At 44.8% G+C, this 22,702-nt stretch overlaps 1 protein-coding gene across 2 annotated transcripts in view; it reads left to right on the top strand.

Annotated features, from left to right (window-relative positions):
- Nucleotides 1-22,702, top strand: part of LOC143207993 (uncharacterized) — a 64,198-nt gene that overhangs the window by 32,235 nt on the left and 9,261 nt on the right. The window contains exons 3-4 of one of the 2 annotated variants that reach the window (XM_076421975.1): nucleotides 9,865-9,966; nucleotides 11,186-12,311. In XM_076421975.1, coding sequence (XP_076278090.1) covers nucleotides 9,865-9,966; nucleotides 11,186-11,339 — 256 coding nt within the window. In that variant the 3' untranslated portion in view covers nucleotides 11,340-12,311. The remainder of the gene's footprint in view (nucleotides 1-9,864; nucleotides 9,967-11,185; nucleotides 12,312-22,702) is intronic. The other variant, XM_076421976.1, reaches the window with a different exon arrangement.

Below are 22,702 nucleotides of genomic sequence, written 5' to 3'. Positions count from 1 at the left end.
TTAATCGTACACATTAGTCAATAAATCATGATTAAAATTTTAATCGATTAATAGCCAACTGTGAATTAACCCACTAAAGTGTAATGTTTTCTAGAAAACCGGATGCCCGAAAAATAATTCAAAAGCTTGTTACCTGTTTGAAAAGACGCGATGCTTACAATATTTTAGGATTCTTGTCGCCACGCCTATTTTTATTAGAATTGTTTGCAGCAATGGACTGCGAGAAACAATAAGGTCGTTCGGGTGGTAACAGCAGACGAATATAATGCGAAACGAGAAAATTTATTACATGACGATTTCATCTGTTTCGGGTAGCAAGATGTGAGAATAGAGGGGTAGAAAAGAACAGGGAGAGGGTAATGGGCAGTAAATAACGATCGTTCTAATTCTTGGGTATTTCTTTCAGGTAGTCGCATACCTGTCGTGTTAGTGACGAACCCACGATAATCCGGTAGTGTGGTGCACGGTGCGGGCTGCCATAAACGGGCATTTTTGCTGGAAGCCCAGCATGTACCGGCGTGGCCTGGCGTGACGAGACGAACCCTAAAGGTTACCATCATTTTTTAAGCCTTTCCTACTGTCCGTAACGGTATCGGCGGCTTTTTCGACAATGTTTCCCCGGTCGCTAGAAAATCCTGGCCGGAACCCTTTTTTATGAGGATTTTTATGGCGTTTTCACGTGGCCAAACGGCGGCCGAAAAGAAACGTCGCCGTAATGCCGGCGAGTTTATTGCACGTCCACACGGACTTGCTGTTCGGTTCTTTACCTCTTTTCTTTTCAAAACTCCTCGAATTTTCCTTTCGAAGGACCCAACCACCCTTCTATTCGCACTTTCAGCAGTTTATTGCACTCTTTAGGCCGAAGACCGCTAAGCCGATTTTTATAAACATTTTTTACTTGCGAGTTTTTGCAATCGTGCACACGCGAACACAACTTTTTGCTGAAATTTCTTAGTAGGTCAACAGACCATTTCGAATGCTCTGCCTTTCCCACGAATGCTTTTTTAAAATGTGGAAAACTTTTTCCTCGGGAAGTTGAATCCTGTATCGAAATCCTAGATAGAACTAAATAGTGCCTATAATTAGGAAAGTGGCCTAAGTCAAAATAAAAAAAAATGAGTTTATCAGTCACATACAGTAAGGAGCATAACTGATTCCACACACTTTAGATCAGAACAACTTTTTTATGAATGCATAAAACGACTTCAATTTCTCTGTAAGGCTAGAAGAATTAGTTTAGTAAATGTTCTGTAAGAAATATGTTGAAAAAATGTATTTGGACGGAATTGTGAAAAACAATAGCAAAATTGATTTTTACAACTTTTTTAGCTGGGCCAATAACAAAAATTCAAATGCGATGTGTCTGGTCAACTGGTATAAGTTATATACGCTCTGAAAATTTCATTGAAATTAGTTAATTGGTTTGCGAATTATAAACGATCAAAAGTGGTGAAAATTGCAATTTTTCAAGATTTTCGGCCTTTTTACCACTTTTGATCGTTTATAATTCGCAAACCAATTAACTAATATCAATGAAATTTTCAGAGCGTATATAATTTATACCAGTTGACAAAACACATTTTTTAAATTTTCGTTATTGGGCCAGCTAAAAAAGTTTTAAACATCAATGTTTAGTATTGTTTTTCACAATTCCGACCAAATGCATTTTTTCAACTTATTTATTAGCCGTCATTTATTAAACTAATTCTTCTAGCCTTTCAGAGAAATTGAAGTCGTTTGAGTTATTCTGATTTAAAGTGTGTGGAATCAGTTATGCTCCTTACTGTATGTATTGCATGTTGCAGTAAATGTAGTTCTAAACAATTTATTCATCGCGTTACATGAAAATTTGTTTCACTTTCAGTTTAGCCTCTGTATTGAAGGCTCAACAAAGTTTTTGACGCCGTATCGTGTACTAATCGAAGTTGAGCCTCCTCGTGTTCGGAAATCCTCCGCCCCGCAATAATATTTACGAACAACGTGCGGATGAGCGAGCCGTCGGTTTCTCAAATGTTTATGGAAAATATTGACGGTCTTAGGGATTCCTGCTAATCCTCGAGCTTAAAAAAAAAAAATGAGGAACCGAAAAGTGGATAGGGTTTCGGATTTAAAAGGGTAATCTCTCGGGCTCAACCCTTCAGGTTCGTCGTAAACTACCCTCGACGAATTGCCGGCTCGAGCTAACCCTCCTCACTGCACGTGGAGTCAAATCTTTTTTCTGCACTGTTATTTCCTCCGACTTTCGTTGCCGGTGGACGGTTTTTCCTATGCTTTTTCTGCCCGTCAGATTAAAGCTTATTACAGAGGACACGTTTTTTCGCGGCGCGGTAACCAAAAGTTAAATATCCATAAGCGGAGTCACTTTTTTCCACGTCTCTTTGGGACTGTGCGCAAAAAATTTCTGTCACGAAGAAGAAGCTTGCAGTTGTAGGACAGTGCGATCAGAATCCATGGCGGTCCGAGGCTCGGTTTCCAGTCGAACGATATAAGAAGAAGATGAATCGGTTAACAGAGGTTAATGGAACGCGTCGAAAAGCGTACTCGAGTTAACCGACTGACGTCAAGGAGTTGAATTAATGGCGATGCCGAATCAAAAATTTCGATACTTTTGAACCTGGTTGGTACGCTATCGCGAAGAAGATCGCGCCTCTGCGGACGTTCAAGTCTCGAAAATTGATTGCTCTCGAGCGTTGAACGTCGAGGCGTGCTCGGTTGCCTCGACCGATATTCCTAGACGCATTCCGATTGACGAACAGGATACGCCGGAATAGATTCTCTATTTACGATAACGAGTTGTCTACGGTAGCGGGAATAATTACCAGCCAGATCGCGACCCATTTCGGAGCTTCGTTAATGGGCTAGCCGATTAACGGGGCGTGGATCGGATCGATGCGTACTCGAACCCCTGTGGATCTCCGGCTCTTCTCTAGAATAATCGCTACCGTTTCCTTTCTTTTTTGCGGACAAGACTTTTAAACAATCTTTCGTGTACACGTGTAATCAATATAATCCGTGCAGAAGTCCGGATACTATTGGGTATGGAAATAAGTATCCGCCCTTTTTTGTTGGAAAAAGCTCTTTATTTAGAAAAACAAACGAAAAGTAAATTCTTAATTCAATTGATTCTTCAAGTGTTTTAAGTGAATTTTCATCAAGTAATGCTCGCAAATCTGTATCTTCAAATTCTTTTGGTGCACCATCGCGATCTTTGTCCCTTACGTCGAAACCATTCTTTACATTACAACTTGTACTTGATGGAGGATCGTCCCCGTAAATATCTACGAGCAAACGATTTCAATTTAAATAACTCTAAAATACCATTACTGTCGTGTGTGTACTAAGACGTTTCACTAGTAAGTAAACACTAACGGTGTGTATTTTAGATGGTATTTTAGAGTTATTTAAATTGAAATATCTCCTGAACTACATATTAACTTTTTGACATACATAGGTTAGTACTATTTTATAACGAATGTCCAGCTGCATCGATTGATGTATTAAAAAAATACCTCATTCCATTTAAAAAAACAAAGTTGACCTTTATATGACCTTTACGCGTCCAATCACGAAAAAACTAATAACATCAAAATATGCTACACTCAATACCATTCAAGAAACATTTTTTGCTACGAGTAACAATAGCGAGAAAATCAAGATGTCGAAATCTGGTGGGACACGCAATAATTAGTACACGCGAATACGTGTATCCTCAATACACGTCCAAAACCGTGATCTCAAATTTAAATACACGTGAAATATTGACCTCTAGTCTCTAAAAAAAATGCAACTATCTCCAACGACAGGGAAGGTCTTGCTCGTGAACTGCGAGGAGTGGTGTAAATTTTATTTCCGTGCAAGCGAAAGGGTTTATGGCGTCTTCTAAAAGTTAAACGACCAGATTTTCCAAGCTGCGCTGTCATCGACGGTAAACGAGCAGTTAAGAGGGGAGGGGCCAAAGGATTAAGTCGATTATTGTGCCTTTAACGACGGTCGCGTTTACAGGGGTTACAGCGAGACGACAACGACCACGATGGGACCATCTTGCAGACAACGGAGTGTGCTGAATCGGGAAACGACGACTTTACCCGTCAACAGCTGAACCACCGAACCCTTTCCACGGACTCACAGAGTCGTCCGAGTCGATTCAAGCGGAGTAATTAGCTTGTATTGCACTGCCTGGTCGGTCTTCGTTCCTCGACGAACACGATTTTTTTACGACGGTGGCATAACTGTTTCTCGACGGGTACCTCGTTCGAATGTCAAATTCGAAAAAGGGTACTTCGCGTTGAACGAAAAAGGATCGCCTTGCCTTGTCGCGAGTGTTGCTTTCCTACGATTCGATCGAATTTATTGGAGAGAAGTCGAAGAATTCGAAAGTTCAGTCAGGGCGTAAAATCGATATCGAATCTATTCGATTCGACGAGAAAGTATACCATTATCGCGGAATGATCTTCCAGAAGCGAACCTATTCGCGCATTCCATATTCGAAGGAATACTCGTCCTCGCACATTTTCGCCGGAGATGCAATCAACCGCGAAGCACTTATCGCGGATATAACGCCTGGGCATAATAATTAGCGGTTAATGCACCGTGGATGCCGGCGCTGTCATTTGTCCCATTAGATGGTAAATTGCGACGATCATATTTTACTACGAAAACGTAATTACTAGGGCTCTCCCGGAATAGATAGCACAATTGCATCGCGGATCCTGCTAATAGTCTTGGCAATTTAGAACCGCTACACCCTCTGCCCCCTGTGCTTCGTCGATCGCGCGTGCTCTAATAATATTAATAACGACGTCTTTATTGCGTTTTGAGCACGACACGATATGGTTGTCGCGCGTTAATGAACTATTAACGTGGTTACTGTCCGAAGGCTTTTTTATTTTCAATAGATAGATTGGAACTGAAAGCGTACAAGTGATTCGAAAAGTACTGTTCAACCGACGACCGCAAGAGGACGGAGACCGCGAATACTTTCTTCGCCGCCTAATATCGAATGGCCGTCGCGTTGACGTAACAAGTGGAACCGCAAAATGGAGCGGGATAAAATCGAGAGAGGAGCCGCGGGTAGGCCTCCGAGAAAAAGAGAGACACGGCGATGCCGGCACAGAATGCGTATCCTTGATCGTTGCCGCTCGTTTGTCGTCCTGCGGAGGCAGGTTCACTGACACCGCTGGTACCGTCAACGAGTCCCCGACACTGTCAAGGTCCGTCGCGCCGGTTCTCCTCAATGGCGTCGCTCTGTCATGCGATTTGCCTACGGTAATCGACACGCCTCGCCGCGAATCCGCTTCCTCTCCTCTCCAGTATCCAGTTTGATAAAAACAAGAACTTCGCGAACTTTCTTCGAGTCAACTGTTTGTTATATTTACTCGCTAGTTATCCACGCCACTGGTTCTTATTAGTTTATGAATTGAGACTGTAGAGATTTTGTTCCACGATCGAGCACGCTTGGAGCGCGTCGTTAAGCGACTCGTTAATGGAACGGCTCGGGTTTAATTACTCCCGGCCGCGTCTCCGACGTGTCCCGAACACCTTTGTAATCTCATTACCGTCTGTCCGACGCGACGGTCCGTTCGTCCCTGGCACTCTTCAATCTCCGATTCATTAGCCGATGGGATCCTGGGAACGTCGAGTCGACGATCCCGCCTTGACTTTGCATACCGGTCGCAGCTCACGGTGTGCACGGTCTACGCTGTAGGCTTATGTCAAGTATACGGCGGTGACCGATCGATTGCCACTGTGTAAGAATCGTTGTAGTGTTGTGATTAGGTTGGAGGGAAAGTTCTGTCGTATTTGTAACAAGCAGGTAATTTTGCTGCTAAATCAAAAACACATGTCGCTAGTGAGTCATTAGGAAACAGAAATTGACAGGTTATTTGAAAGGTGGCAACAAGTTGTTACAAATAATGAAAATTATATCATTGAATAATATTAAACATACAGTTACTCGAATTAATATTCGGACGCTCTAAAAAAGACGATAACTTTTTTAATATTGTACTATACGATTTGAACTTTTTTGGGAAGCTAGCGCAATTAGTTTACTACGGGATGCGAAAAGAAATTTTTTCAAAAATAGCAAATGATCGGAATTGTAGAAAAAGATACTAAAGGTTACATTTTACAACTTTTTTATGTGGGCCTATATTGAAAATTTAAAAAATACGTTTTGTAGATCTGTGTGATTTAAACATATTCTGAAAATTTCGTCAAAATTCGTACAAACGTTCAAAGATGGTAAATATTGCAGATTTTCACGATTTTCGGCTTATATCGAAGAATTCTTACATCTTTCAATGCCTGTCGTTTTTCCCGCAGCAACCGATTTTACAAAACGTACTTTTTAAATTTTCAATATAGGCTCACACAAAAAAGTTGTAAAATGCAACTTTTAGTTTTTTTCTATAATTCCAAACAATTGCTATTTTTGAACAAATTTCTTTTCACACAACCTGTAGTAAATTAATTGCTCCAGCTTCCCAAAAGCTTGCCAGAGAATAGATTGAGGTCTTGAGCCTCCGCTCCGCATTCACAGGAAATATCTGAAAGGAAGCGTACTGTCGCCAGTGAGGCATTTAAATTATAATGATTCGAACGGCTTCTGTTGACGAATGTAACAAAGTCTCTAGGTAGTTTGAGACCCGAAAACCAAGGTATTCTTGAATCGTTAAAGAAATGTTGGAAAAAATATATACCTTTGTATAAGGTTCCAGTCTTAATTTTATCGTTCGTTGACATTCTCATTCGATATCTGAAATCGCTAAAAAAATCGGTGAACGGTATTTTAACATTCGATAGGGTTCCTGATTCTGTATCTTCTTTGTCTAACGAGTCAGCGTTTTCAAAATTTGACAAATTTTGCATTACCACTGCTGGATATACAATTACAATATTTGTCCTTCGTTTCTATGAGCAGTTTGTTACATTCGGAATTGAACAAAGGTATTTGTAAAGCTTTTACTACACTTTGCGAATCTGTGAGAATGAGAAAGTTGGAATCTGTGTGCGAGCTAACCACATCTAAACATCTCATATCTAGTTGTGGGCAGTAATAAGCTGCCGCCACTGACTGTGCATTTTCTGTTTTACTGCCATCTGTGTAAGTCTCAATCGTTTGCGGAGGGGCCGACTGAATAAAGTGCTTTAAGACAGCATTAAACATATATTTTCATGAATTCATTCAAATGTTTTCTTTAAAATACGACAGATCTGAAACAGTTCGCGATTCGATCGGTCGCCGATGGAAATTTTAGTAGCAGACGCGAGGATGTTTCGTCGTTCGACCGCGTGGGTTAAAAAAGGTACGCTTCGAGTGTGTGCGATCACCCATCTGGACGGAGCATATGTTCGCTGGACCATCGAGAAACAGCCAGGCAATTTATATCCCGGAAATCAAAGGTTTCAAGGCCGGCTTTTTTTCTCCGTCCAGGTACTCCAGGGAGTCTCTGTCTCGACCATGGGGTCTAGACCCGGGTCGAATGGATTCTTTTTCCTTTTTCCCTTCCCTCGTAATTATCCTCGGCCAACCAGGAAAACGGTCGAGTAGCTTCTGAAACATGTTTCTTTTTCATCTGTGCCCTCCCTGCGTGCGTGCGACACAACCCTTCAGCGAAACATCGAAAGATGAATTTCCTCACCGAAATTTTCTCTCGCCTTTCATCTTCAACATCGGATTCGAATCCTCCGTAGAATCAGGATCAGGATTCCCGATCGAATTCGCCCCGACGCACTTGAACCTGCCGCGATATAGCGCAAGGTTGCCGCTCGACCGCGAACATATCAGCGAAGATCTCTGTGGAAGAAGGTAAAAGAATGTCGAAAAGAGAAGATTCGCAGACCGAGGCTGCGGGAGATAAAGGTAACGAGGAGAGCGAGCTCGGTCACGTAAGAATTGCGTCACCGGGTAAGTGTACGTGGACTGGAAGTGAGATAAGGATCGAGGGAACTCTCTGCGCGGCGTAGATCTGCCGGAGAAACAGAGAAAAAGGGAAAAAGTCGAGGACGGAAAGAGAGAGATGGAGTGGAAGGGAAAGACGAGTATCGGTTGGCGAGCACGGATGCTCGTAAGAAGATCGATTCTCGAGCGATCGGCCGAGTGCGTGGGGACCGTTCGCTCGTTGACTCACTGACTCTTGACGGACTTACCGTTAACCAGCAAAAGTGAACCGAGCGAAGTCGTGTCTCTGGAGCTTGCGGTATACATGTGTGTATGTATACCGATTGTGTGCAGTCGCGCGGCTACGTGTGGGACGATTCGAGGATTGTCCGAGCATTGTCGCCGAATCGACACCGAAGGGCTCCGAAGAAAGTGCGAGCGACGATTCGATACAATCCGACTCGACCCGTGTCTTGCCTCGCCTCGCCTCACCTCGCCTCACCTTACCATGGTTCGACCGGTCTTTAAACCGTGACGCGACCTTTACTGCTCCGGGTATCGTGTGCTCCTCATAAAATCATCTCTCCGAAGTTGCTTTAATCCTTGTAATCATACTTTTGAAAACGCTTCTTTTTAGTATATTGAATTTTCTCCTTGAGACTGGTTTCTAATAGTTTCTGTATGGTTCAACAATTCGGGTTAAATTGATGCTATCAATACTCGTCGAACACAAAAAGACAATACCCATTAAATCCAAAGATCGTAAGAACAAATTTCATTGAATATTCTTCGTTGGATATTTTCAACAACGAATAGTAAGATGATGTATTCTGTGCTCTAGCTAGAGTCAGGAGTACGGAGCTTCGCGATTCAAGCAAGAAGCTCCATGTTCTTCTCACGGCGCCGCCGACAATCGGCTTTGGATTTTCGTCGAGGGATTTTTCTCAGCGCGAGACTCGTTCGAACGGGGCTAATTAAAGCGCGAGCGAGGCTCGAGATAATAGCAGGAAAGATGAAAAGAAGAGCGGGCGACGTGACCGTCGCAACAACTCGACGCGACCGCGGGATAACTGTATTCTGCCTCCACTATGTTTTGTCCTTTCTCCCTTGCTCCCTTCCTCCCTTCCTCCTTTCCATCGTGTCCTTTCGCGCTTCCTCTCTCCACCTCGCATCCTTGCTCTCCCGACAATGAGAAGAGAGGACGCCTCGGCTTCTCATGCGCCAGCGGGTTCGTTGCTTTTTTTTTTATTATTCGTTTCTCCCAAGCAACGTCTATGAAGTGGAAAAATTCATGAGCCACTTCGAATTTCGTCACTTATTTCGGAATATTGAGGTTTCAGAACATACTATTCAATTTTTCGTCCCATCAGAAAGAGAAAGGAAACAAAGGCGAATCTGTAATCGTTCGAAACTTTTAGGTTTCGAGCTCGTCGATCGAGCGCGAGTAGGTTGTTTACCTCGCCTGTCGAATAGGGAATCGACACTCGGGTCGATCCAGACGCATAATCGAGGCATCAGCCTCGCGTCGTTCCTTACGCAACACCGAAACACTCGTTCTCGATGCTCGATAACGCGGCTTCTCGCGATATTCCGAATTGTTTCTGTGCCAAGGATCGGTAAGATTGGTTTACACGTGTTTATTCGCTGCTGTTGCAATATCCCCGATGGAAATTTATACGGTATCGTTCGAGCATCGCACCGAACGGTCCAATGTGCTTTTTACGAAACATCGAGCGCCGCAGATGTAACAAAGAAATCTCATTCGCTTTCTGATACGGTTGCGTCACGCGTTACGCGAACTCGCCGATTTTATGGATCCCTGGCATTTGCGAGCGCGTGAGACCTATGTAACGAAAATACAGATTCTGACAAACTCCCAAACGTGGGAGTTCTGTTTCCGAGTCTAAAAATGTTAACAGATTTTTAAAACTTGTGATCTCCAAATATGTATAGAGACGAATAACAAAAATTCATGATTTCAGCTATCCTCGAGTCCCGAATCGTAGGAAGCGCAGGTTTCATTTTGCATTGACATGGATTGCAACGGGATGGAGGGGAGCCAACGAGACACCCGACATTTCTCGGTAAGTGGCTAACAATTTCTTTGGGAGAGCGTGCTCCAAAGTTGTTTCGGTTGCACCGACACAGCATTGCGACAAGAATCTGCGGAGGGAAACGTAATCGGGGGAACGTGTCGCGCGGAATATATCGAGACCGAGCAGCACGTAACCGGACACCGTCTGGCCGGCAAGAAATTAACGGCTAGCTACGTAAACGATACGACTCGCAGATGAGAGAGTCCGCCGTTTTCCATTTCACCTGGCCGGCCGCGGGCACGGCAAACACGGCAAACACATCAAACATAGCAGACCAGAATTTCCCTCCGGGTTATTCACTTTTCACCTCGGCCAACGAGTGCGTGTGACCCGCATCGTCTATCGCTCTATCACCCGCTAGAACCCGCACTTATGTGTGCCTCTTCGACGTACAGTACAAGCGAGGCTGCATCGATCTTCCGATAAGGGACTTCGCTCGACCGTAACGAAAAACAGATATACTATATTTATGCGAATTATGAAAAGAGAATTCATTTCAAATCGTTTCGTCGGACATTAATTATTGTACTGGAACAGCGCAGAAATCTCTGGTCACTGTTTTTTTATTTCCCCCGAGTTCTGGAACAGCGTGAAACCTCAAGGTCGCGCACAGTTTCGTAAGTAGGTTTCATTTGTTATTCGAGCAGATCGCTATCGGCTCCACGAAATTACAATATTCGGGCCGGAAGAACAGATTTCACGGCCCTTGCTCCCTACCCTTTCGTTTTTAAATAACTTCACCCTGCGTGACGGTCGGAGGGGGACATAGATCACACCTGTAATCATCGCGCTTATTTGTATCGTTTAATCGTTGAACGATTCGACTCGAGCACGAAACTTACTGGTTGCTCGCAACAGTGTCTGACGATGAGGTTAACAAAAGTTGTAAAGGCGTGATTAAAGTCCCGCAAACGAACGACCCAATTTCCGGATACTAACCCTCTCCCTGTGTCGAGGAGCGATGACGCAACCTGGCCGAGTCCTCGCCGCTTCCTCGTCCCCAAGTGACTCACGAGGAGATCGCGTTACGTGCAGCGATTTTTCGGGAAACCTTTTTAGACAGAGAACGCACCGTCCCGAAGAAAAAAAATAAGAATTAAAGAAATTGGTGGGGAAGAGTGTAAACCCACAAGTTACATCGTGTGACGCAATCTCGTCGTTCCTGATCGAACGAATATTGAGCAGAATATGATTGAACTTGTCCTAGATACATCCGAGCGATTGGGAAGCCTATTAATAGTCTTCCTGTGGCTAAAGCGTCGAGCAGAGCAGATTTCCAATTAGCATCTCGTAAAAAGCTTCGCCTCGTTAGCGTCGCATCCCCGCTTCCTTGGCCACGTGACGTAGTGGTGAACCAATAGGAAACAGTGTCCACTGGTGCACAAGATAGAACCATGTAGCTCGTTGAACATTAAGCTCTTCCCTCGAATGTCAAGAACTCTGCTTGTTGTCGAACTTAATTGCTGGGTAAGCAGAATTTAGGGGAATCGACGATGATTTTAGCGCGAGCCCAGCATCAACAATGACAACAACAGAACAACAGCAGGCAACGGAAGGCGACAGAAGGAACAGCAGAAGGCAGCATGAAACGGACACAAGGTAAGAATGCGTGTTCAGCAGGCTACACAGGCCGTGCGAGGCTGAGAGTGGGTTCATCGGACGCCAGCGGCCGCGGATTTACCGTTACGTCTTCTTGGCGAAACCCAGAGTCCACGCTGCCTCTTGCTTCTTTATTCCTCCGCCTTCGCTGGCCTTCCTCTCTCTCCTCCGTCTCCTCCGACTCTCTGTCCCTCTCTCTTTTCCTCTCTCGGTTTGCCCTTGTGTTTCTGCCACTGAATTCCAGCAGCCTTCTCCGTGGAGGCAACAGCGCGCAGCCTTCTCGACCAGAACCGGAAACGCAAATGTCTCCCGGTCGAAGAGGGAACTTACGAGGTTCGCTGATTTTCCGGGTCACGGAACCAGTCGGGTTAGGCTCGCTCCTCCAGCCAACACCGAAGCATTCCACGAGTTATCCGACGCGGCTCGAGCTTTTCGTCGACCGCGGTAATGCCCCGATAGCTGTCCCATTATTTTTGAGTCGGGACCGAGGCTGCTACCTCTGCCGAACTCTTCTGGAAGCTCGTAAAATTTCGGGAGAATCGGATCGCTCCTGAATTATTACGTAATTTTTAGGTGGGCCTCCAACAGCACCAATAATTTCAATAATAAACCAACTACAACACGACAAAGTAAAAGCTTAGAACCCGGTATTGACACGAGGATGGAAGCAGCGAGCGATTTGCAACTATTACGCCGGAATCAGAGCGAAGAATTTTCTGGGAAGTAAACGAAAGGTGGGAAAAAAGAACGAGCCGACTCGTTTTCCCCGGTGAACAGGTCAAAGATCGGGGGAAGTCTTTACCGTGTGTTAGGTTCCCTCGTTCCCTCATTGACCTCTTTCGTCTTGACCCCCTCTCTCTCTCTCTTTTTCTCTCATGTTTCTCTGGAGAAGCATAGAATCCGATGTCAGGGAAAAATGAGGAGAGAGGCGATGCGGAAGATGACAACGAGGAATGTCCCGAGTTTTGGGAATCTCGGAGGTCGTTGCCCGCTCCGTTGCCGTTCAAGGCTTTGTGGTTCTATGGTTCTATGGTTCGCGTGGTCTGCGTGGTTTACGTGGCTGGTTTGCGACCGCGCTTCTATCGACTCTCGCGGCTACAATGCGACGTTAAACCTGTGTGAAAAGATTTGTGGAAAATTTGCAACAAATTCACTGCTTCGTTATATCATTGGACTGCGGATTTTACCGCGGGTAACATTGAAACAGTTGAAAATTTCTAGGATAGAAGGAAATTTCTACTTATTGTTAGCATGATTCGTTACAAACTTTCAAAAAAAAATTGCGCAGGATTAACTCATAATATCAGTACCTTTATACCAATAGTTTTTTTTTTCTTTTATGCATGTCCTTTCTTAGTCATTTATGTTAAGTCTTTATTCTATTGTAAATGGACCTCGGTCCGTGCATAATAAATAATAATAATTATTATTATTATTATCTTCACGTAATGCACAGTTTAGAGACGCCATTATGCGTCGTCGAGCTTGTCGAAAGATTCGAGTCTGCGACGGAATGGAAACTTTAATGCGATCTCGCGGAATTTCACTTGTCACCGAACTCGGAAGAGATTATTCGCGAAGGAAATGAAATTTGATGTCGACTCGCTGGAATGTTATCTATGAAAGTGTGTATTCGCATAAATTTCCACAGTCTATTTATAACCGATCGGTTCGCCGCGTGGATCGTTATGCAAATTCGTGTTTTCAAGGACTGATTTATAGAAGGAGGGAACAGATAGAAGTTTGCCCTCTCTCTGGAAACGTTTTCGCGAGGAGTATCAAGTCTGCTCTCGATGTTGTTCGGGATTTTTCTCTCGTCGGACTTTCTCGACGCACGCTAACCTAATTTACTTGACGGTATTTCACCGAAGAACGATCGGATCGGGAGGTTACGTCAGTTCTGTAAATATTCATCCGACGCATATCGATGGAGCATTGCTTCCTAGAACGATGATGAACGACGACGAATCTCCCGAGAAACGCGTGCTTCGGGGCTCGACTATTTCGATGCATCCGATGAAAACGCTCGTTTATCCGGAATCGAATCGAATCGGCTCGCGTCGACTCACTCCCATAATGAGTCAGGACGATGAAAGTCATCTCGCACTTTTTAACGCGATTCTCCGTTTCTTAGTCACTGAGACAAAGCTGGGTCGTTTCTTCTTCGAAAAACGTAACTGTTCTCCAAATTTCTTGTTGACCTATTATAATTCTCTCTCGAGATACGGGTTGGGGGCGACCCGGAACCGAGTGGACAACGGCTGGCAGGATAAATTTTTGCCCGTTGTTTGACTACAAGCGAGGCAGGCCGATCGGGACTGTTTTCCTCGTGTAAACAAATTCCGTGGCGAGCGATTCGACGGACGATCTCGAACTCGAAGTTGTTCCGGCTCGGTGTTTTTTCTTGGCGCGGGGCAAACGCCAGCTGTGCGCAGGTGGCCCCCCAGCCTTCTACTTTACTTTCTTCGCGAGTTCCGTTAAATACCCGACACCGAACGCGATCGCAAATCCAGGTGCGGAGGTCAACTTGCGTCAGGTTAGGGTTCCGTGAGCGTTTCTCCCCGCTACTGCTCTCTTCTCTCTTTTTGCTCTCTGTCACGCATGCATACGCACGCGTATACACGCACAGGTGTGTGTCTGGCTGTCTGCCTGGGGTCTTCTCTTCGGCAACAGTCGAACGAGAAGCGTTTCGCCTCGAGGTCCGACTTGTGCATCTCTTGTTACTGGTTACTGCACAAGCATCGACACCTCGAAGAACCGTTTCTCGCGCACGCTCGCGCTCGACACCACGCTCGCTCGAGAGTGAAACCAGTCGTTCCGATTTCGATCAGACTTTCCTAAGATGTCAGAGCAAGCCTCCTTTCATTTTTACTACCGTTCCGCGCGTTACGGTTCTCTTCCGCCGAGAAACGATCGCCCTCAGACCGATCGCGATCGGATCGGCTGTCTAGCGTACTCCTGCCGATCACTATAGTCTGAGCGGCGCGTTTCTGTATCTGCCCTTTGAAATCGTCGCCGATCCTTTCGGCGAATAAACGTTTGCTTCCAGGCGCAACGATAGTTTCTAAATATAACAAAATGTTTTGTTAGGTGGAATCAAATTCGTCTGATTTTACCGCAATGTTTACCTCGTTGCTATCCTCGATCTTCGCGTACCCTTATGTAGCAACAACTAAAAAGGTGCTTGGAACTTTTCGAAAAGGTAATATAGATTTTTCAAATTATTTTTTATCGCTCGCTGTACGTCAGGGACAATGAGAACCGGTTGGCAAATTTACGCTTTTCACGCTTCGAATGATTATCGTCGATATGATTCATCCGGAAACATTGTTTCCATCCTCTCTTATCTTTTATCTCTCGCGTTCTCGGCGAATGAGTTGTCCACGATGACCCTTCCGCGCGAAAAGATTTGAGTTCAATAATTTTTATATTTCCTGGGTAAATGTGGACGTACGACTGATTCTAACGTGATTTCATACATCTGGATAATTATCGAAATTGAATTTCGCGCAGCTAGATCGTGGAACTAGCCCACTGCGAGGCGTGGCGAGAATAAAATGGCGAAACAAGGAGAAATGGAAGGTATCGAGCACGGCAGGAAAGGTTCTCGCAGCGGTTCTCGAAGCGTGTCCGAACCGAGCCCGCATAGTTTTCCGTTCCGCGAACACTCTGGCGTAAATAAAACGCGAGCCAGGAACGCGTTGTAAATCTTGAACGACGTCGGTCGTAGATCGCGTTCGAAACAGAGAGATGAGGAAGCGGCGCGAGAACCGTTGCGCGAGGGATGCGCGTTTCAACGGCAAGAAAAGTTCTCGCGTAAAAATGATCGAGGTAAGACAACTTTTACGATCGAGCGCAACGGTAAGGCAGACGATCGCGCGATGCGCTGTCATGCTGGTACCCGGTGACTTCCTAGCCCATCGTTTCATGCATCATGTTGGCTCCCGAGTGAGTCTGATAAGCCGATCGATCCAAGGAAACGGGTCAACGAATCCTATCGCTTCCGGTCGACTTCGTGTTTCGTCGCGTATTCCGATTTTCCACTTAAGGAATTTTCCTGTTAGATCGCGCGACGAAATTGTCACTCGAAGTCGACGATCTTGTATCCAAGTTTACTCGGCATTTTCTCAATTTTTAAGTACTGGCTCCTCGAGCTAAAACTTGCAATTTCATATTTGCACCTTGAAATCACTTGTCAAACGCTCGGCATTCGTTTTTGAAAGACCATTAAGGGGCTGTTCTCGTTTCCAACGATCCAAGAAACAACTTTATTTCACTCTGCTCAGGCGAGAACGTTCTCAGCGAGGAGCAAAATCGAACCTGTGGAATTCCGTAATGTTAATGTTTAATGCCGTCGCTGGTAGGTAAAACGTTAATGAAATCCGCGTGTTTTCCTGCAGGAGCGGTAGGGTACAGGGGGTACCAGCGGGTCGGAACAATGGGAGTCGGCACAGGAACGGTAATCATTTTTCCGGAGACAGGAAAATCGTAGCGGAGACGGAAAGGAGAAGGTGGAGGCTCACGGTCATGGGAAGAGACCATTAGAGGCACTTCCTCCGTGCAAGCGAGAGGCAAAACCAGAGGCGAGGCGAGGCAAAGCGAGTCTCCGCGCAACTCGGGGTTCGTGGCAACCGGAGAAGGGTTTGCTTGCGTGTTCGAGCGGAGGAGAGCAGGTAACAGCGTTCCCGTGTTACCGGTCCGCGGCCACTGTAATTTATTTAATGTAAGCGGCACATCGTCGTATTCTCAGAGGCGCATACCTCGCGCCCGTACCTGTGCACGCACCTCCATTACGCTCGCTACTGGCCGCCCCGTACCCGCCTCGTACCCGTCCCGCACCCGCTTCGCGTCCTTCTACTGCGAGCGTGCCCCGTTTCAAAGCCGAGCGCGCAATCCTTTTGATAAACGCGCTGCGCCGTGCTCGTTCCACGCCAAATCGATCATTTCTCGACGTTCAGGATTTTCTTCAAAATGAAACACGACCCTGCGCGATGATAAACCGCGGTCTAAGTCGCCGTTCAGGCTATTTGTAAAATTCTTCAAGGAATAGAGATCCTTCCTTATTTTTTGCAATGAGAATCTGCTGCAAATTTTTCGCGTTACAGATGTCACTGGAATGGTAGACGTTGATGCAAAAATTGTAATAGGGTAAGGTTGCTCAAGTCGTAACAGTGCTCAAGTCGTACCACTTGAATTTTTTGAACGAACTACGGCGACAACAGCAACCAAATACACATCTGAGTCAACCAAGTTGCTTCACGTATTATTGTCTGTCATAAACCAGCCTCATGATAAATCCTGTCACCAAGTAAATTCATTTCAATTTTCTTATAATTTTCTGCATATGTTTAGTAGTTGCAAGTAAATTATTGATAAAATTATGTTCTTTATTAAGTATAAATTCATTACATAATCGTTTGGTCGAAACGAATAAGCTTAAAAATATAATTTTTTTAAAAATCTGGACTATTTTCATCAATATCTTTTGAATCGCTTAGCCAATTAAAGATCCCACTATACACATTTGCTCACCATTTCACAATGTCTTTCATTTGGTACCAAGAACGACCAAATCGGACACATCTAGCTCCAGATATGGTTTTTAAAGTGAAAAGGGGTAAAAAAAATTGAAAAAATCACAATATCTTAAAAACTGTTCCGTAAAAAAAATTTTAACCTTTATTTTCGTATTCAGCAGGAGAAAATCTGTAAGAAAAGTTACCACTCATCAAATGTACATAAAATCAATTTCATTTTGTAAACTAGTGTTATGCGAGAGTCAGAATAGTCAAGATCCTGTTTGTGGATATATCCGAAATGGCACATTGATGTGGAAAATAAAAGAAACGACTCGCCCGAGCTTCGAAAATTTTCTTTTCATCCCTCTAATAAAATCGTAGTCGTTACAGTAAAATAAGAAGCGATTGTGTAGGCGTAGGCAGTGCCAATGATCGCCATTCGAAAGTAACTGCCGCCCAAACCCCGATAATCCGCAATAACCAAATCACTACAGCATGTCTTTACAATACACTGATTATCGCCAGAAAATTCAGAAAAAGTCCACGAAGTCGCCCAGTCATAGAGCAATAAAAACTTGACCGTACGCCCCAACATTATTACCATCGTCAAACTCGCACCCGGACCGTCTACCTGCGTATACATAGTAAACTGGTGCCCTACCGTCGAACCTACAGAGGTGTCTTGGCAAAATATCTTCGCTCGAGATGAGTTGCCGTCAGCGCAGTGGTGTTCACCACTAGAACGGTCTGGATTAGGTCGTTCGACGGGTTACGGCCAGTTACGACACGACGAACGTCCGCGCTAGTGATGAGCGCCACTGAAAGTGTCGTTGCGGTGCCGGTCCGTCTAGTGTGCGGCAAAGACCACCCCACCGCGATGCCTTTTCGACGGCGCGGGCCGGTGCAGATAGACGCCGTGTCGGTATAGTGTGCGACAACCTTTAGTCGTACCGATGTAAGTTTTTCAAGATTTAGTTTATTTTACGTGGAAGAGCATATAGATTTTCTAATTTCGTTATAGTAAATAACAACAATGTTAACAGAAGTTTTGAATAACACATTTAATTTATATTTATTTGATAAATCCTAAGTTTTATACGGTTTTTTTCTTAAGGGGTACGACTTGAGCAACCTCAAGGTCTTTGCCCACTAGGACGCCCCCTCTGTATACCTGCGCCATCGCTCCGTCCCCGTTTTGGGTTTTTTCTGTGTATTTCAATGGGACTGCGCCTACTATACCGGCAATGGCGCCATATACCTGCAGGCGCAGGTATAGTAGGCGCAGTCCCATTGAAATACACAGAAGAAACCCAAAACGGGGACGGGGCGATGGCGCAGGTATACAGAGGGGGCGTCCTAGTGGGCAACAACCCTTACCCTACTTCGACAAGTACGATCTTTACCAAAGAGTGTACTTGTCTAGATTTTGCAGCGGCGATTTCAATTAACGTTGCGATCGGAATTTATTCAAGCGATCTGAATGCGTTGGGGAACGCGACGAACGCATAAACATCGATAGTCGCACGCTGGCAGCGTAGTCGGCAAGTAGAATCAGCCAGCAGCGATCAGACGAGTCAGCCAGCCGAGCTTCTGTTCGATCGCTGCGCGGCGCGGGTCCGTTCGACTCTGCTGGGATTCTTCGGCTAGGTCCAGGATCGTTTCCAGTTCCCATGCTCCGAGTACGACCGACAAGAGATTTTACTACCGCGCTAGTACTTTCGTACCCCCAGCTTTTCAACTCGATTCCTCGAACGCGGCGAGATAAGTTGCAAACCCGATATTCGCGGGGATACGACAAATAATTTCCACGCTCACGAGAAAACCGCGTCCCTTGCGGTTGGTTCGCGTGACAAATGCCGGACAGCCGGGAACGTTAGCAGAGATTCATCGGCGTCGCGGCGCGAATCATTTCTACCTTTCAAAGCCGCCCCTCCGGCGAAGGTATCAGGTTCCCAGAAAGCATGCGCGGGCGGCCCCGCTCGTATCCCTGACAAAGTCGCCAGAAAAAGACGAAACGGAGAAACGTAACCAACGAGTCCTGCGCGATATGCGCCACTGGATCCTTGGCCCTTCTCCTTTTACCACTCGGTGCTTTCTCTCTCTCTTTATCTCTCTCTCTCTCTCGCATATTTCTCTCTTTCTCCTTCCCTGCAGTTTCTTTTTTCCTGTTTCGCGAGTTGTTGAGGTCAGAACCGTGATCGTGCCTCACCTTCCTTCCCGTTCTTCGGCGGCGAGCATTCATTGGCCTCGCCTTCGCGGATCTCGAGGTTACGGCGTTCCCCTGCGAAGCCGTAACAAGCGATAACTCCGACCTTCTCCGATAACGCTCCGGTTCTCACTACAACGCTCGCTCGTTTGCTTGCTCGCACGCTCACTCGCCGACCCCAACGTTTTCAACGCGTACGCGCCCGGTCGCGGTCTCGTTAACGGAGAAACCCAGCCGTGTTCAACCCTGAGGCTCCGTCACTCCCCTCAATCGAATTTACGTCTTTCCACTCAGGATGTTCGCGGCGATTGCGACAAACACAAGATTAGAAGGAACCTAACAGCGCTCCTTTACAATTTCTAAAGATGACGAATCTGTGTAAAATAACGCTGAACGTACCATTACCGCTCAAATGACTGGTTCCAGATTTTTTATTTCACAATTATTGAAATTATGAGGATGCTTCCGTGGTGAATTATTATGCGACATTATTGGGTTGGCAAGAAAGTAATTTCGGTGTTTTAAGGTGAACTGAGAAACCCAATTTTTCTATTCAAGCAGTGAACTTTAATCAGTAGAATATATTCCATTTTGTTCGATGATCTTTTGCCATCTTTCTGATAGCTTCATAATTCCGCGCTCATAAAACTTAAAAATTTTCCCGAAATTGGGTTTTATTTCACCTTAAAATACCGAAACTACTTTCTTCCCAGCCAAATATAATATGAACCGCACTGAAGCGTGCGACTACCGCAATTCGTATGCCGAACCTCGCGGGGTCGTATCTCCCGTATCGATTGCTCGCGACGATACTCGGGGCTTTGACGCGGTTACGGAAATAACAACGTCTAGTTGAAATAAAATCAAGTTTAAAAAAAAAAAGGCACATACAGATCGAATTGAGTAACCTCCTCCTTTTTCGAAGTCGGTTAAAAAGAACAACAAATACGCGATTGGTACGTATTTCACTACACTTTTCCAGCCTGTGTATTTTCCGAGTGCGTTTATAACAATCGAGTATATGAAATTTCAAACGGTTGAATTACGTCGACTACAATTCTGGCGCAATTAACTGATATTGGCTGTCCGAAAGATAACTTCACTTTGCATACGCGCAGCAACTACTGTGTTGCGTTAACAAAAAAATTCTCACGTTACATTGTGGGCTGTTTTTTTAGAGTACGTTATGATGGTATTTGTCATTAATTTACAGAACATTTTTATATCTATTTTTGTCGTCGTAATTTAATTATTTGGCCTTATGTGCGTCGTGTATAAAGTCAGCTCGGATCTTTTCTTATTGCCTATCTTAAAGATGTATACGGTGACTAAATGATTTCTATTGGTGAGTGAGTGGTGCATTTTGGTCGTCGGAGTAGGGGCGCTTTGGTAAAACTATGTTTAGGGTATGCAATCAATTGGGTGCGAAAGATATGAGAAAACGGTCAGTGTCGCCAGATAGTGCCGAAACGAGCACCAGAAGGAGTATATCATCTCATCGTGATTCCCCTCAGCCTGGCGACACTAAAAACGATACGGAACTAAACTATTTGTTTGTATAAGATTGCCCTGTCAATGGGTTCGCTCACGAGGAGGTCTTGAAGTGGTGTCCGATGACACCCAAATGATTCTGGGATCGTCGCGTCGCGTCGAGTGTCTCGAGCTATTGCAGCCGACCGTGTCTAAATAAATTTAAATCTCACGTTCGGACTGCTTGAGACCGAACACGCACAAAGTTCAAATAAATTTTTAATCTTTTATTTTTATAACATGTACCGGCTACTTTTAGAGCTCGGTAGGTTTAGCGAATCATAACTTTTCCCGTGTGGGACGTTTCCGATTTCGAAAAAAATGCTTTTTCTTAGGGGTGTGCGAGATCCCGGTCGGGACGGGAATTTCTCGCGAGATCGGGACGGAAATATCTGTGATGCCCGACATTTTGAAGTTTCTCCATACTTTCAATAATTACAAGAATCTGAAAGCCATTGTGTTCTCGAAGATTACATATCTTATTAGTCGGGAATGTTTATGTTAGTAATATTGTAGAAAGTAATTGCGAATAACGATACTTTCGGGAATCCCGGATATTTTACGGGAATCTCGAACATTTTCGGGAATCTCGCACACCCCTACTTTTTCTCTCCGGTCTATTGAACAGGTGTTCTTCGCGAAAGTTCTTTTTTCTCTCGTCGCGGAAAGAGGAGGTTCGACAAGGTTGCCGGACGGCTCTTTATCGGAAGCTCGCTTATCGGAACACAGAACTCGACGGTGAATACGACGACAAGGGAAGAAGGATGTGAAGAGGAGAGGGGAGGAAAAGCACGACACGGCTTTCGAAGAGCTCGACCGATCCGAGGTGGAACGACCACGGAAAATTACGTTGTTACGAAGAGCTGGCTCTTGAGCAGCGGAGCATCGTAGCAGCGAGCATCGCACACGCTCGAGCGAACGCAACACATCCACCATTAAGAGGTCTCGACGGAAGAGGCCCTTAATTGGTCAAGCCGGCACGCTACCGCGGCGCGGGAAGTGTACGGGACCTGAAGACGTGTCTTCTTCGTCGCGGTTGCGTGTTACCAAGGTGCACGCACAGCCGCGATGCCGAGGCTACGTTCGAACTATGCACGCGTGCCTCCGCCTCGCTCGTCTTCTTTTTGTCCGTGTGTCCATCGTTCCTGAAATGATGCAACTCGAACACCGGCCATCCAGCTACACGCTACAAATCGACGCACAATAGTCCCGATCGAGAAATTCGGTGACATTTTCCGTAAAATCAACTTTCTCGTATCGATGTCTAATCCACAGACAACGCATTAGATGCATCTATCACAAAAATGAGTAGGTGTGATTTAAAACAGTAAAGATCTCAGAAGAATTTAAAAACACTGTTATATTATTTCCAACCTATTAACCGTTTGCACTCGGAGTTATTTTCATTCTAGAAGCAAATTTTTCTTCTGACCTAGAATATTTCTATTCAGTGACCATAATTGTTATAACCAAAAAGAAGAAAAATCGTGGAATAACAAGTGTTTCATCGACTAAAATCATATTGGTTACAAATAAGGATTATAAGTAACCGAAAAATTTTTCTCTTGTTGATAAATGTTACCGTTGAGAGAAATTCATTTCGATCACTTATAACAGTTATCGATGAGATAAATTTACTTCGATCGCTCATCACAGTTATTCGATGAGATCAATTTATTTCGATCGCTCATAACAATTATTAATGGGAGAAGTTCATTTCGATCGCTCAAAACAGTTATTGATGAAGGAAATTTGTAATAGTTATTATTAAATAGTACAACTTTTGTCTTGTACGTTGTACGAAAGCTTCTCAACGAATTTCACAGGCTTGCTCCATCCGAAAAAGAGTATAGACAACTCAATAATTAAA

Source organism: Lasioglossum baleicum, chromosome 4 (assembly GCF_051020765.1).
Source record: "Lasioglossum baleicum chromosome 4, iyLasBale1, whole genome shotgun sequence".
NCBI classification, from domain to species: Eukaryota; Metazoa; Arthropoda; class Insecta; order Hymenoptera; family Halictidae; genus Lasioglossum; species Lasioglossum baleicum.
Note: the sequence above shows the minus strand (reverse complement) of the source record. Positions and strands in the feature narration are given on the sequence as shown.